The sequence below is a fragment of the Cydia pomonella genome, chromosome 26, assembly GCF_033807575.1.
Source record: "Cydia pomonella isolate Wapato2018A chromosome 26, ilCydPomo1, whole genome shotgun sequence".
Classification (NCBI taxonomy): domain Eukaryota; kingdom Metazoa; phylum Arthropoda; class Insecta; order Lepidoptera; family Tortricidae; genus Cydia; species Cydia pomonella.
The window spans coordinates 2194718-2211794 of record NC_084728.1 but is presented as its reverse complement, the minus strand read 5'-3'; the positions used below and the strand labels follow the sequence as shown (position 1 = coordinate 2211794).

Sequence of the window (17077 nt, the reverse complement as noted above, 5' to 3'; positions counted from 1 at the left end):
AAAATAAAAAAATACATCAAGCCCTAGTTAACATAATAATAAGCATATTTACCAAAAATAATAACTGTAGCGCAAACACAAACGAAGAAAAACGCGCACAGTTTGTATGAAAAGAGCTTGCCCTACCCTTCGCCTTAAGATGGAACTATACCACGTGATCGTCCACTAAAGAGAAAATGTTTTTCCACTTTTTTTTTTAATCTACATATTTAAAAGGAGCCTTTATCAATGAGACATGTCGGCTCCGTTGGGCCTCTACATTACAGTTTCAATGTGTTACGAGTTGTCAAAAAAACTGTACACGAATTTCGCAGTTTTAGACAGCGGTTCCGCCAATATCGAGTGAAAAACCCCAATATCAGTTACTGCATAACCCCTAGCTTCAAATAGTTGCGCCCTCTTGCCTCGAGTCCGAACACATTCAGTTTTTCCACTTATAAATGTTTTCCGATAGGCGGGTCCCCACAGAGCGAACATACGCGCGAGGTAATTTCCTCGCGCGTATGTTCGCAAAACCCGCGCAGCAAGATGTTGATACAATTCCTCGACAGTCTGCCTGTGACCACGAGCGTAACGTCACGTTCGAAACGTCAGGCCATATAATAAACGTAAGTTTACGCGATTAAGTCCCGTATTCGTTTTAGTAATGTTATTACAGTTTACAGGACTATTTAAATGACAATGAGTAAACGCCGTATTAAATCTATACGTAGGTCTAGACTTTTAACTACATGTATGTAATTAAAGCTGATCCAGTTTATCTACTCTTATTTGTTTGTGTACCACGGTCTCGGTGTGAAATTAACAATTTACCTACCTAATTGTATAATGCTCTAAACCAGGGGTGGCCAACTTGATTAGACCCAAGATCTCATGTTTACTAACGAAACCCTGTGCGATCTACCAATTATATACTTCTTGAAACCTTAAATGAAACTGGTCTACGTATTTATATTTTTTGACTTGCCACGATCGACTGGACTAACAGTCGCGATCGACCGGTCGATCGCGATCGACCTGTTGGCCATCCCTGCTCTAAACGATCCTACCTACCTACCTTCATTGCTGCGCCCATCAGGGTTTCATGTGTCACTTGTCCTACCTATACTTCTAAGCACTTGGAATACCTTTAATGTACATGTGAAATGCAATAAATAAATACAATACAATACAATATTAATATGAATATATGTTTGATTTCAATGATGAAACAAATTACCGTTTGACCACCGTGATATAACTAATGGCTGCATTATATGTTCTGACCCTTCCTGACTTACCCAAACCCAGCCCATGCATTTACTCGTTACCTGACGTGGTATACTTCAGCAGGTGCCCAAACACACCAGCACCGTGTCCAGCAGTGCTCCGCCTCCGCAGCATTTGAAGCGATCGCCCAGCTTCACGTCCTCTACTCAGATGCGTAAGTTCATTTTTTATATATTGACAAGCATATCTTCTGTGACTGTACGGTCACGTCTAAAAATATCGATACGGAAAAAGTGCCAAAAATATGTATACACTACCCTAATATATGGGCCATAAGGTCGTGTATACATATTTATGGCATTTCGATCGTGTCGATGTTTTCAGACGTGACTATATATATAGGTACCGTGCGCGTTGGAGGGTCTGCTATCTTGTGCCCTGAATCGGAACCATAAACATGTACATTTACACGTCACGTGTTTTCTTGTGCATAGTAGGTTCTGCCATCTTGTGGGCTACATCGAAACAATAAACATCACATTTACGCCTCGCGCCAAAAATCTGACGGCTCCTGTGCTGCCTCCTACAGTTCATGCACGCTCCCTATACTACTCATATCTGTGACAACGAAACTCGCTTACGTGAAAAAAAAAAACAGATAGGTATCAATATCCTTCACTACTACTAGTACTTTACAATATGTCTGAATTTGCGTACTGAGTTTTGGTAGTGTACTAGACGTGATTTAAGGAAGCTTCTTTTTCAAACAACCCTACTGTCTTTAGAAAAAAACATTGGCAAGGTGTCTTCTTATAACACTTAAATTTAAGTTAAGTGTATGCAATTTAAATAATAATGTAGTTTGAAGGTTTATTATCGGACGCAGGTTTGCCCTTGAACGTTTAGGTGTTTGTGAAGAAAATATATGTATATTTTAATATTTAAGAATTCTTAAGATGACAGTTAAGATTTAACTGCATATATATTACTTAAAATTATTAATTACTTAATTCTATCTAAAACGGAACCTTTTGAATCGTAATTAATATGATGAAACAAATTACCGTTTGACCACCATGATATAACTAATGGCTGCATTTTATGTTCTGATCATCGTTCAGTACCTCAATCTTTTATAATATTCCCACAGATGTTCTAATAGCGTTTTCTTGTTCAGCTGTAGGCCTCCCGCCGCCCAAGAAGTCCCGCCTGTCCTCTCTGACCGGCGGCATGGTGCGCGACGTGTCGTACGCCGAGGCGGCCAAGTACGGCACTCAGCAGGAATACAACTTCTTCGATAGAGCTCGTCGGGCCCTCAGGTCGCAGGAGGTCTACGACAACTTCCTCAGGTAACTGTCTAACATCTCATACAGCTGTAGGCCTCCCGCCGCCCAAGAAGTCCCGCCTGTCCTCTCTGACCGGCGGCATGGTGCGCGACGTGTCGTACGCCGAGGCGGCCAAGTACGGCACTCAGCAGGAATACAACTTCTTCGATAGAGCTCGTCGGGCCCTCAGGTCGCAGGAGGTCTACGACAACTTCCTCAGGTAACTGTCTAACATCTCATACAGCTGTAGGCCTCCCGCCGCCCAAGAAGTCCCGCCTGTCCTCTCTGACCGGCGGCATGGTGCGCGACGTGTCGTACGCCGAGGCGGCCAAGTACGGCACTCAGCAGGAATACAACTTCTTCGATAGAGCTCGTCGGGCCCTCAGGTCGCAGGAGGTCTACGACAACTTCCTCAGGTAACTGTCTAACATCTCATACAGCTGTAGGCCTCCCGCCGCCCAAGAAGTCCCGCCTGTCCTCTCTGACCGGCGGCATGGTGCGCGACGTGTCGTACGCCGAGGCGGCCAAGTACGGCACTCAGCAGGAATACAACTTCTTCGATAGAGCTCGTCGGGCCCTCAGGTCGCAGGAGGTCTACGACAACTTCCTCAGGTAACTGTCTAACATCTCATACAGCTGTAGGCCTCCCGCCGCCCAAGAAGTCCCGCCTGTCCTCTCTGACCGGCGGCATGGTGCGCGACGTGTCGTACGCCGAGGCGGCCAAGTACGGCACTCAGCAGGAATACAACTTCTTCGATAGAGCTCGTCGGGCCCTCAGGTCGCAGGAGGTCTACGACAACTTCCTCAGGTAACTGTCTAACATCTCATACAGCTGTAGGCCTCCCGCCGCCCAAGAAGTCCCGCCTGTCCTCTCTGACCGGCGGCATGGTGCGCGACGTGTCGTACGCCGAGGCGGCCAAGTACGGCACTCAGCAGGAATACAACTTCTTCGATAGAGCTCGTCGGGCCCTCAGGTCGCAGGAGGTCTACGACAACTTCCTCAGGTAACTGTCTAACCTCTCATACAGCTGTAGGCCTCCCGCCGCCCAAGAAGTCCCGTGTGACAACTCTGACCGGTGGCATGGAGCGCGACGTGTCGTACGCCGAGGCGGCCAACTAAGAGGTAATATCATTAACAAAATATATTATAGCAAGAAGCAATCTAAAAAAAAAAATCGTTAATGCATAATCTTCCTAAAGGTTGTCTGGAAGAGATCGCTTTTTAGCGATAAGACCGCCTGTTGTGTACCTCTTCTTTATGTATTGTATTAATTGTATTGTTTCTATATGGAGGTGTGCAATAAAGAGTATTTGTATTTTATTGTATCTTCCTCTGCCGCTACCGAAAACTTTTACATATTGAACATAATATTAATTGAGACCCAACATATTGTCATTATTGATTAAACTAAACTATTTATACTATATTTTTGATATAAACTCCAAATCCAATCCGGCATGGGGGGAAAAATTTTGTCCCACTGCTGGGCAAAGAGGCCTCCCCTCGTTTTCTCCACTCGATCCTGTCGTTGGTATCTTCCCACCATTTTGGGTAGAATGAGTCCAAGTCATCCCGCCATCTCCTTTTCGGCCTGCCTGCACCGTCTATGGTTTTGAAGATATGATATAATTAAAAAGCCTTAGTATTTTTGTATATTTCGTTTTAATATTCACGTTGTAACCGAGCTCGTATCCCACAGATGCCTGCTGCTGTTCACGAACGAGATCATCTCGTCGTCGGAGCTGGTGTCGGTGACGTCGCCGTTCCTGTGCCGCCACCCCGAGCTGCACAAGTGGCTGACGGACTTCGTGGGGCCCGTGTCGCCGCCCTCCACCCCCACCCAGCCCAGCTCTGGTTAGTATACTCTGTATTTTCCGGTGTCCAATCAAGATGGAATTTTGTTTAAAGCAGGTTTGACAAACATACTCGGTGTATCACGAACGCGAAAGATTTTAGCTACGCATTGTCGAGTCCAAAAGAAGGAAATAAGTTTTTTGCATAAATTTAATTTTTGGTATGAGCTTTTATCGCCGACTGTACTTTTTTTCCACAGGCAACTAATACTCATCGAGACAATTCTAAAAACCCCAAACACAATTCGGTTGCGTTGTTTTATCACAGAGTTCCTATGGTTGCCTCCTGCCTCCATCATCAAGATCATTTTGATGTTACCATAATATTGCATTGTCACTCGACTTACATATTATGCATTTTTTCCACAGGCAACTAATACTCATCGAGACAATTCTAAAAACCCCAAACACAATTAGGTTGCGTTGTTTTATCACAGAGTGCCTATGGTTACCTCCTACCTTCATCATATCAGCTTGATGGTACCATAATATTGCATTGTCACTCAACTTACATATGCAAATTTTCAGCTTCAAATCAAAATCTTCATATTTAACTTGCATTATAAGTTAAATAAAAGCTTGTAAAAATGTTATGAGTTTAGGTAAAAATTCACCAATTTATTTTTTTATGTATTTGTACATAAAAATCAAATGTTATTAGTAAACCTGTATTATTTAGTACTTTTTTTCGTATAACCTAGTTTTTGCAAAGTGAAATTTGTCACTTTTTAATATGTAGTAACCATAAAAAATGTTTGTTTTTCAATTGGCATAACTCCAAATGTTTATTCGTAGGGTTCAACAACAGCTACGGCATGTCGAGCAACAGCCTGCTGGGCTACGAGCGGGAGCGGGAGCGCGAGCGGGAGCGGGAGCGGCTCGACCGCGAGCGCTCCGTGGACAACAAGCCGTCCGTGCGCTACGAGCCCATCGGCCCGCTCGGCGCGCAGCTGCGCCACGACAGGCCGCAGGGCGATGCTGCGCTTGACATCGGTACGATTTGCCTTAATTATTGTTCTACTCCAAGGACTCCTTAACTTTTTGAACGCCAAGAACAACTAAAGTCGTTGTTACAAGTCGTGCCCACAGCGCTAAGGACAGTATAGGTGTTATGGCGGACGCCGTCAAAGTTGTTTTCATATTTGTGAGTAATGTTTACAGCTCTCTTGCGCCCGGGAGCTTGGCGTTTGAGTGGTGTTTGTGTTTATGACGTTCAAAGGGTTAAGTGTGCGTCGAGTACCATTGTCTGTTCGTTGGTTCCAGATTTTAGCTATATGCAGATATTTTCATTTATAACGAAGTTGTTAAAAATACTTCATGTAAAGGAAATCACATTATTTATAGCCAGAGGTCGGCTTTATTGTGACCTAAAAACAAAAAGGGTTTATTCGATGAGCGATGAAATGGCCGGTCGGCCTGGTAGTGTGCCACGTAAACACCACCGACATAGGAAGAAAATTTCTCATAAAAATAACGGTTTTCGAGCGAAACCGTAATTAAAAGGTTTTTCGCCAAATACATGATAACGATTTGGAAATGCAACCTGTTTCCGAGCCTTGTCGTATAGCTAGTGTCGTAGAGACTATAGCAAGCCGTTTCCCCTCAGACCTGTCGACGTGCAAGCGGCTGGGCACGTCGTACTGCGCGCTGCCGCGCGAGGCGGCCGCGCGCCGCTGCTCGGGCCGCACGCCGCTCTGCAAGGAGGTAACCTACCCTTTATTTATCTACTTTAACGCTTTTACAGGCATAGTAGGATTTATCGACCACATACGCGCCATTCCAATTTCAACTTTAGCATTCGGATTTAAGGTTCAAATTAGATTACACTTTCAGGAAACGTTACTTTTCGGAATATATTTGGATTTTTTTATAAAACCTTGTAGATTGGTGTGGCCTGGAAAAGGGTTAAACTTCTTGCACGAACACATACACACTTAAAGCCTGACCAGTAATATATGTGCGGCTGGGGTGACTGCTTACCATCAGGCGGGCCATATATTTGTTTGCCACCGTCGTGGTATAAAAAAAATGATCACGCGCCATATTGCGGAATTTCACTGGAACGAAGTTTTTCATACTAAACTAAACTGTCACACAACATGAGAATAACAGCGCCCTCTTGACAATGATCATATATTTCTGGTAGAGCTTTACACACAATTCTCTGTTATTATTAGGTCATTACCTTACCTATGAAATTGGCGTTTTGTATGGAGAACTTTAACCAAATTCCATTTTTCATACCATGAATTTTGCTGATTATTTTGTGATGGCTATTTCAAACCAAACATAAACCATGCATTTATGTTAGAATGATTGTATGATTTGTAGAAGTATATATCTCTTTATATTAATATTGCTATTTTATTACCTGTTTGATTGTAAGTTATCGTTAACTAACCTTTTTTTAGGTTATACGTTTACAACATCTCAATTTTTAATTTTCTTTTAGAAGCTACTTTTAGTAAAAAAATATCTAAATAAACGTTCTTGTGTCACAAAGAAAACAAATTGAAAAACAGATTTACGATAAAAATAAATCTTAACTGATACGAATGCGACAAAGTTTCCAAACTTTTTTTGCACAATAACCCTCCTAATCGACTGAAGTTCCAAAACCTTACACAACGGATCGATCGATAAACAGCGACCTTCACCCCTCCGGTCGGCGTTAACAAACTTCGTTACTAAATCTGTACACATCTGTATACATAAACAACCGATTTAGAGCCGCCCACGCTCCGAACACAAATAAAATAAAGTTCATTGAAGCTTGGCGTAATTATAGAATTGGGTTTTTATGTAACTTAAGACGCCATAATGCTGGGTTCTGAAAAATATACATATACATATGTATACCATTTAATTTGTTTTTGATTATTAAAAAAGAATATTTAGATGAATTTATTTTATAAATAAAAATGTCATTGACAGCGATCACATTTAAGTATGGGGTCTTGTTTGGATTCGTGTAACTTGTGAAGTATTAACTAGGGCTATCATTTTGATGTCAACTTTTAGTTGATATCCTGTACTATCATTTAACAATAAAAAAAGAACAGGTCAACGACCTCGTTTTCGAAAAAAAGTGAAGTTTTAAAGACAATTTTAATTTTTGTTATTAATTCTCGAGTAATTGTGGAAAATTCTCTGTGACATTTATGCTCAAAAATATGCCCTAATTCATAATGAATGAAAAATGATTTTTTTTACATTTGCGATAGGTAAATGGACCGATAATGATACATTAACCAAGTGCAGTAGTGTTTGGCAACATAAAACTTTGAAAGGGTACTTTTTCAAAATGGTTGAGAAAAATATAGGTTGTAAAAACATGGGGGGGGTGTGATTTGTCGATAAAATTCATCGTACTATACGTGGTTAACGGCTCCACTATACGTGGACAAACACATTGTATAAACACTCAAACAAATTTAAATTCCCAAAATGATGAAACCCATGCGATGTGAAACTCAGAACACACACTGTTGAACCAACGCATGCTGCCTTCCTACTGACGTACACACCTTTATATACCCCTGCACACAGCTATGACGTTACTACAATTACTGTTACTTTCAGGTCCTGAACGATACTTGGGTGTCCTTCCCTACGTGGAGCGAGGACTCTACGTTCGTGACGTCACGAAAAACGCAATATGAAGAGTATATCTATCGGTGCGAAGATGAGAGATTTGAGGTGAGTTTAAGAAATACTAGGACATGCGTCAAAGAATGTTTCTTTTTAGTATTGTGATTGCAACTTAAGTACACATTAAAATCGTTTTTTTGACAAGAAAAGCTCTGATTGTGTAATATAGTTATTTACGATACAAGTGCGACCATATGTAAAAGTGTTTACAGTACATATGGTGCTACTTTACCGCACTAGTGCGAAAATTAGCATATTACGTTACTGTGTCGAACATTTAAAGGGCCATATGTACTGTAAAACGTTGTACGATACATGTGCGAATAGGTAATTCGCAACTCGTGTCGATTTGACGACATGCCTCTAACCTAACTAAAGAGAAAGGATAGCGCGACACCAAAGTTCAGCATTAACTGAATGAATGGTATTTGGTTCCAGCTGGACGTGGTGATAGAAACCAACGCGGCCACCATCCGCGTGCTGGAGGGCGTGCAGAAGAAGCTGGCGCGCATGGCGGCCGACGACGCGGCCAAGTACCGGCTGGACGAGGGCCTGGGCGGCCACTCCGCCACCATCCACCAGCGCGCGCTGCGCCGCATCTACGGCGAGAAGGTGGTACGAGCGGCTCGCTAGAGGCATGCCCTCCATACCTAGCACCTCACTCTGGAACTTTGTACTTACAATAGGATAAGGTATATCTAGGGCTGTAATTAGTTAATATAGCCTCAGATCATAGTAAAAAAATACAGAAAACAAAACTTGTTTTTGCTGTATTTTGTTTGTTTTATAAGGCAGAATAAACTAATTTCAGCTCTAGAGTCTAGATATACCTCATGTCGTTGTATGTTCAAAGGTTCATTACAATCCTACGCGTAGTTTTAAAATGAGAACGAAACTCCGTTTGTATGGGAAGGTGAAATTCGAAACTACACTAGTCATTACATCATAAAAAAGTTGAACATAACCATGTCATGAAGTGATCAATCCTTAACTGTCATTTCATGAACTGATCAAATTGTATTACTACTACGACATAGCCTAGATTCTGAAGAATGGTGTCAGAATGTGACATATGACAACACAAGTATATGGTCTACTGCACCTCTCAAACCAACTTTTCATTTATTACTTATATAATATTGTTTGGATATAATTTTGTTTACATTTTTAGTAATTCCTATTCATTCTGACTAAGCTTTACATACGTGAGCTTTTTTCTATTTACTTGCATTTTTGCGATTGATTTTACTTCTCAGCAAATTGCACCGGGTTCGAATCCCAGTTTGGTTATTTGCGTGGTATTTTATTTATTTACTTTTTATTTTAAGTAAGCATTTATTTTCATATTCTTTCATTTGTTCAGCAAAAGTTTTGTCGTGCATAAGGATGGAAATCTGATGGAAGCCACAAATAATAATTTATAAAATAATTAAATGATATGAGACAATGATGATAAACGTGCACGGGGGCACTGACAGATTCACTGTGGTTGATACCCGAATAGGTCCCCTGAGTCTCTAACAAAAATACGATTTATTATCAAAACAGAATCGAGGATTTGACGAAATCAATAATATGTGTACAGGCTTTTATTTGTTTGTGGCTTCGTTGCGTTTGTAAATTCTGGTTGTTTGATGTTGTTTATACTTTTAGCTTTTAATCATTTTTAACTATTATCTGCATGGAAAGTAGAAACAAAAAGGGGAAAGGAAGGCAATTCTGTAGTGCTTGAAAAAAATCCTTATTTATTTTATTTCAAATTGTTGTTTAAATGAAATGCTTCTGCAATTTATATGCGGTATTTGCACGCCTCTACTTAGTATCTATAGAATGAAGATGAAACGTAAATTAATTTCTTGAGGAACCTATACCTAAACCTGTGTGTTTCCTCATAAAACAAGTGTACACACTACCCCTGGATATTGCAAGGATAGACCTCATATTTTAAACGAAAACATGCTTAAATTGGATACTTTTTAACGTTGACTTTTCGTGCAGTTCACGTTTGCTATAGGCAAAGTCTAAAATGTTCATGTTTTCGCAGGCGGTGGACATAATAGCGGGCTTGAAGAAGAACCCCGTGGTGGCCGTGCCCGTCGTGCTGCGCCGGCTCAAGGCCAAGGAGGAGGAGTGGAGGGAGGCGCAGAAGGTAATTCAACTAATTACTAACTTATCCATCTATACACAGGCCCCTGTTTTACCATGCTGACTATTGATTCATGCAATTCGCTTAAAAGTCTTTACTTACGGTGGCGTCGTTGATCGGGTCGCCACTTTCCCGAATGAAGGTTGAGGGAGGCGATGGCTGAGATACACGTCATACTCGTGAACGGGTGCTGTTTGTGGAGACCGGTCTGTTTAAGCTTACACGGGGTACAGGTTATGTTAAAGTATGTAACTTTACTTTTGAGTGACATTAACGTGAGACACTTCATTCGGTTCTTGTCTGTTTTAATTTTTTTTGTCTTTTAATTATTTATATAAGAATTCAAGCCTTGGCGACCCTCTACATCTCCAAGGATAATTTAATATATATTTTTATATTTTATCTCTGACACTTAGAGACTTATACATCTCTAAAGAATTTTAGTATTTTATGGTTTTATTTTTTTATCATAGTTTTTTTTGTGTAATTTGACATTTAGAGACAGTATAATAAAGTCTCTAATAAAGTATTTATTATTTCATAGATTCGATATTTGTAATTGTTTTTTTTTTTTTTTTAATTTATTGTTTGTAAAAATGGACATGTAAAAGTGCCCCTGTGGCCTATTTGCTGAATAAATGTTTGATATTTGATATTTGAATGACATTTCTGATACATTTATTTATGTGAACATTGACGTTAGGCCAATTTAGCTAATTTCTTTTTTTATCTTTATTTATCTTTCTTCTTAAGTTAGGGTTTTTACAATATGTATATAATTTTTTTTTAATTATACACTTACAAAACAATACAAAAGATATAGACACATTATAAAAAACCTAACCTAGGGTGCTGTCGGCAGAGGGGCAAGGCTGCCTGTGGTCAGCCCGCAGAGAGGAACCGCGGGACTATCCGCGCCGTGTCCAAGATCACCGCCTTCTGCATCTGACCCTTGATCCAACCACCCAGCGAGAGTCTCTCAAGGTGTTGGTCGAGACTCTTCGCTATGAGACTGTCCGCTGAAACTACAATTGGGACAATAATAGCCAAATCGAAATCCCACATGGCGGTTATCTCGTTAGCCAAGTCTAGGTACTTACTGTCCTTCACAGCTTTCACGAGCCCTGATAGCTAGAGACACCACTACAGGACTATCTTATTTTTTTATATATATGACATCTATTTCAGTTTATTATCATTTTACTCTCCAGAATATATTTCACACTGCTTACAGACACTAGAATTCATTAAAATGATTCATTAAATTTTAATATTTCACAGGGTTTCAACAAGCAATGGCGCGAGCAAAACGAGAAGTACTACCTGAAGTCCCTCGACCACCAGGGCATCAACTTCAAGCAGAACGACCTGAAGGCCATGCGCTCCAAGTCGCTCTACAACGAGGTGGAGAGCGCATACGCGGCGCGGAAACCCGGCCCGCATCTAGTTGTGGACTATCATATGAAAAATCGTCAGGAAGGTACGTACTTATAATACAACTAAGTTTTATAACGATATAGAAGGGTCGCCCGATGGTAAGCAAGAAAGATTTTTTTATGGCGATATGAATTTGGGCCAAATAGTATCACTATTGAACAAAAATTGTTTATAAGCGTATTATGTTATAAATCTAACCGAATATATTGAAATAATGTTGTCATGATGTGAGACAATGATGAAACACATGCGATGTGCAATAACAGATTTACTGTGGTGATACACGCATGCTGCCTTCCTACTGAAGTCTCCAAAAATAAATTATGATATGCAAAATACAAATACGGAAATCCTTCTTTGTTGTTATCTGTTATTTTTCTATAGTTTAACATACTTTCTACATCTAAGTTACTGTAAATTAACCGCGTGGAAGAGCGGTGCTCTCTTAGCACAAGTGTTTTCTCACTTAAAAAGAGGCACCAGCGCAGATATTGTAATTTGTTTTTTAAGCTACTGAATAAAATTTTTTTTTTTTCTTAAGTATTACAGGCAGCAGATGATAGTGTTATTTCGTTCCCCTAAGACGAAAGCGGAAAAAAATTTAAATGTTCTTATAATAATAAAAAATTCGAAAGATTCAAACGTAGGGACATTCGCTGAGAAGTTAACACATTCACTGCCAAAAAACGGTGCACTACTCCAGACACCGGTGGTCTATAGCTGCGTACAAAACAACCCGCCCAGCGGGTTGTCCGGTATCTGAACAAAGTTCACGAGCGCCCACCAGGTGGGTCCCGGCAGTGAATGTGTTAATATCCAGAGAGGAAAATGCGGACTTCGTTTGTATGAAAAGGCGATTTCGCACGGGGTCCTCCACTTTCGTCTTAAATAGACCGTTGAGCCGTAAAACACAGTCAACACTAGTCCTACGATTTTGCTATACAATTCATACTTGTAAAATATTTGACAAATTATGACGTTGCTTATATTCTCACGTTAACTAGCTCTTATTTTAACGTTTTTCTCTGTCACCAGCCATCAAAGTGGTCCGTGACGCGGCCGAGCTCCTGATCCACCACGCGCGGCGTCAGACCGGCATCCAGAAGGCGGAGAAGCGCCGCATCAAGCAGCTGCTGCGCCACTTCCTGCCCGACCTGTTCGCGCACCCCCGCCAGCCGCTCTCCGACGACGAGAGAGATGAAGGTATGTGAGTCCGCGACGCCTCCGAGCTCCTGATCCACCACGCGCGGCGTCAGACCGGCATCCAGAAGGCGGAGAAGCGCCGCATCAAGCAGCTGCTGCGCCACTTCCTGCCCGACCTGTTCGCGCACCCCCGCCAGCCGCTCTCCGACGACGAGAGAGATGAAGGTATGTGAGTCCGCGACGCCTCCGAGCTCCTGATCCACCACGCGCGGCGTCAGACCGGCATCCAGAAGGCGGAGAAGCGCCGCATCAAGCAGCTGCTGCGCCACTTCCTGCCCGACCTGTTCGCGCACCCCCGCCAGCCGCTCTCCGACGACGAGAGAGATGAAGGTATGTGAGTCCGCGACGCCTCCGAGCTCCTGATCCACCACGCGCGGCGTCAGACCGGCATCCAGAAGGCGGAGAAGCGCCGCATCAAGCAGCTGCTGCGCCACTTCCTGCCCGACCTGTTCGCGCACCCCCGCCAGCCGCTCTCCGACGACGAGAGAGATGAAGGTATGTGAGTCCGCGACGCCTCCGAGCTCCTGATCCACCACGCGCGGCGTCAGACCGGCATCCAGAAGGCGGAGAAGCGCCGCATCAAGCAGCTGCTGCGCCACTTCCTGCCCGACCTGTTCGCGCACCCCCGCCAGCCGCTCTCCGACGACGAGAGAGATGAAGGTATGTGAGTCCGCGACGCCTCCGAGCTCCTGATCCACCACGCGCGGCGTCAGACCGGCATCCAGAAGGCGGAGAAGCGCCGCATCAAGCAGCTGCTGCGCCACTTCCTGCCCGACCTGTTCGCGCACCCCCGCCAGCCGCTCTCCGACGACGAGAGAGATGAAGGTATGTGAGTCCGCGACGCCTCCGAGCTCCTGATCCACCACGCGCGGCGTCAGACCGGCATCCAGAAGGCGGAGAAGCGCCGCATCAAGCAGCTGCTGCGCCACTTCCTGCCCGACCTGTTCGCGCACCCCCGCCAGCCGCTCTCCGACGACGAGAGAGATGAAGGTATGTGAGTCCGCGACGCCTCCGAGCTCCTGATCCACCACGCGCGGCGTCAGACCGGCATCCAGAAGGCGGAGAAGCGCCGCATCAAGCAGCTGCTGCGCCACTTCCTGCCCGACCTGTTCGCGCACCCCCGCCAGCCGCTCTCCGACGACGAGAGAGATGAAGGTATGTGAGTCCGCGACGCCTCCGAGCTCCTGATCCACCACGCGCGGCGTCAGACCGGCATCCAGAAGGCGGAGAAGCGCCGCATCAAGCAGCTGCTGCGCCACTTCCTGCCCGACCTGTTCGCGCACCCCCGCCAGCCGCTCTCCGACGACGAGAGAGATGAAGGTATGTGAGTCCGCGACGCCTCCGAGCTCCTGATCCACCACGCGCGGCGTCAGACCGGCATCCAGAAGGCGGAGAAGCGCCGCATCAAGCAGCTGCTGCGCCACTTCCTGCCCGACCTGTTCGCGCACCCCCGCCAGCCGCTCTCCGACGACGAGAGAGATGAAGGTATGTGAGTCCGCGACGCCTCCGAGCTCCTGATCCACCACGCGCGGCGTCAGACCGGCATCCAGAAGGCGGAGAAGCGCCGCATCAAGCAGCTGCTGCGCCACTTCCTGCCCGACCTGTTCGCGCACCCCCGCCAGCCGCTCTCCGACGACGAGAGAGATGAAGGTATGTGAGTCCGCGACGCCTCCGAGCTCCTGATCCACCACGCGCGGCGTCAGACCGGCATCCAGAAGGCGGAGAAGCGCCGCATCAAGCAGCTGCTGCGCCACTTCCTGCCCGACCTGTTCGCGCACCCCCGCCAGCCGCTCTCCGACGACGAGAGAGATGAAGGTATGTGAGTCCGCGACGCCTCCGAGCTCCTGATCCACCACGCGCGGCGTCAGACCGGCACCCAGAAGGCGGAGAAGCGCCGCATCAAGCAGCTGCTGCGCCACTTCCTGCCCGACCTGTTCGCGCACCCCCGCCAGCCGCTCTCCGACGACGAGAGAGATGAAGGTATGTGAGTCCGCGACGCCTCCGAGCTCCTGATCCACCACGCGCGGCGTCAGACCGGCATCCAGAAGGCGGAGAAGCGCCGCATCAAGCAGCTGCTGCGCCACTTCCTGCCCGACCTGTTCGCGCACCCCCGCCAGCCGCTCTCCGACGACGAGAGAGATGAAGGTATGTGAGTCCGCGACGCCTCCGAGCTCCTGATCCACCACGCGCGGCGTCAGACCGGCATCCAGAAGGCGGAGAAGCGCCGCATCAAGCAGCTGCTGCGCCACTTCCTGCCCGACCTGTTCGCGCACCCCCGCCAGCCGCTCTCCGACGACGAGAGAGATGAAGGTATGTGAGTCCGCGACGCCTCCGAGCTCCTGATCCACCACGCGCGGCGTCAGACCGGCATCCAGAAGGCGGAGAAGCGCCGCATCAAGCAGCTGCTGCGCCACTTCCTGCCCGACCTGTTCGCGCACCCCCGCCAGCCGCTCTCCGACGACGAGAGAGATGAAGGTATGTGAGTCCGCGACGCCTCCGAGCTCCTGATCCACCACGCGCGGCGTCAGACCGGCATCCAGAAGGCGGAGAAGCGCCGCATCAAGCAGCTGCTGCGCCACTTCCTGCCCGACCTGTTCGCGCACCCCCGCCAGCCGCTCTCCGACGACGAGAGAGATGAAGGTATGTGAGTCCGCGACGCCTCCGAGCTCCTGATCCACCACGCGCGGCGTCAGACCGGCATCCAGAAGGCGGAGAAGCGCCGCATCAAGCAGCTGCTGCGCCACTTCCTGCCCGACCTGTTCGCGCACCCCCGCCAGCCGCTCTCCGACGACGAGAGAGATGAAGGTATGTGAGTCCGCGACGCCTCCGAGCTCCTGATCCACCACGCGCGGCGTCAGACCGGCATCCAGAAGGCGGAGAAGCGCCGCATCAAGCAGCTGCTGCGCCACTTCCTGCCCGACCTGTTCGCGCACCCCCGCCAGCCGCTCTCCGACGACGAGAGAGATGAAGGTATGTGAGTCCGCGACGCCTCCGAGCTCCTGATCCACCACGCGCGGCGTCAGACCGGCATCCAGAAGGCGGAGAAGCGCCGCATCAAGCAGCTGCTGCGCCACTTCCTGCCCGACCTGTTCGCGCACCCCCGCCAGCCGCTCTCCGACGACGAGAGAGATGAAGGTATGTGAGTCCGCGACGCCTCCGAGCTCCTGATCCACCACGCGCGGCGTCAGACCGGCATCCAGAAGGCGGAGAAGCGCCGCATCAAGCAGCTGCTGCGCCACTTCCTGCCCGACCTGTTCGCGCACCCCCGCCAGCCGCTCTCCGACGACGAGAGAGATGAAGGTATGTGAGTCCGCGACGCCTCCGAGCTCCTGATCCACCACGCGCGGCGTCAGACCGGCATCCAGAAGGCGGAGAAGCGCCGCATCAAGCAGCTGCTGCGCCACTTCCTGCCCGACCTGTTCGCGCACCCCCGCCAGCCGCTCTCCGACGACGAGAGAGATGAAGGTATGTGAGTCCGCGACGCCTCCGAGCTCCTGATCCACCACGCGCGGCGTCAGACCGGCATCCAGAAGGCGGAGAAGCGCCGCATCAAGCAGCTGCTGCGCCACTTCCTGCCCGACCTGTTCGCGCACCCCCGCCAGCCGCTCTCCGACGACGAGAGAGATGAAGGTATGTAACTATCTGTACATACATGCGATGTGCTTACACAGAATCCCACTGTTGAATCAACGCATGCTGCCTTCCTACTGACACTCCCACTTAAAAAGCTTATAATTTAGCTGACTTTAAACAATATTTTAACATCTTAATTATTCACAGAAGAGAAAGAGGAGCCTTCGAGCCCGGCCGGGAGCCCGACGGCTGACACTGCGGCTGAAGACAAAGCCGTCAAACAAGAGAAACAAGAGGTATGTGTGTCAAAGATGAAATACATTTACCATAGGGCCTTTTTCGAGCAAAAATTACTTCCACAAAATTTTAAAAAAATACCCGATGACATTACCCATAGTGTGGTTCTCGGATCTTATTCTTGAATATGTACAAATACAAAAAAAATCTACAAAAATATATTACTATTCAAAACAGCGTTAAATTTAACCAATAATAGCCGTGGCATTATAAATTAAATTACATTAAATTGCATTTATTTAAGACCAACGAAGGATCCACATTGTTAATAACACATCAAATCTTACAACTGATGTTAGTAGGTACATACACACACTTATTAAATACATATTTATTAAAGACGTCTGGTCTGTGTTTTTACAAAAAGTCACGTAATGATAAT

General features: G+C 46.3%; 1 protein-coding gene and 1 long non-coding RNA gene across 2 annotated transcripts in view; one reads left to right on the top strand and one right to left on the bottom strand.

Moving 5' to 3' along the window:
• The window catches only part of LOC133532138 (uncharacterized), a 245128-nt gene that overhangs the window by 158301 nt on the left and 69750 nt on the right, over positions 1–17077 (bottom strand). The gene's annotated exons all lie outside the window — the stretch shown is intronic.
• The window catches only part of LOC133532062 (paired amphipathic helix protein Sin3a), a 62477-nt gene that overhangs the window by 31620 nt on the left and 13780 nt on the right, over positions 1–17077 (top strand). Inside the window, exons 13-23 of the mRNA XM_061870551.1 lie at positions 1330–1423; positions 2387–2558; positions 4235–4389; positions 5184–5381; positions 5995–6092; positions 7971–8087; positions 8478–8654; positions 10084–10188; positions 11467–11665; positions 12658–12825; positions 16606–16694. Of these exons, the coding sequence (XP_061726535.1) occupies positions 1330–1423; positions 2387–2558; positions 4235–4389; positions 5184–5381; positions 5995–6092; positions 7971–8087; positions 8478–8654; positions 10084–10188; positions 11467–11665; positions 12658–12825; positions 16606–16694 (1572 nt within the window). The remainder of the gene's footprint in view (positions 1–1329; positions 1424–2386; positions 2559–4234; positions 4390–5183; positions 5382–5994; positions 6093–7970; positions 8088–8477; positions 8655–10083; positions 10189–11466; positions 11666–12657; positions 12826–16605; positions 16695–17077) is intronic.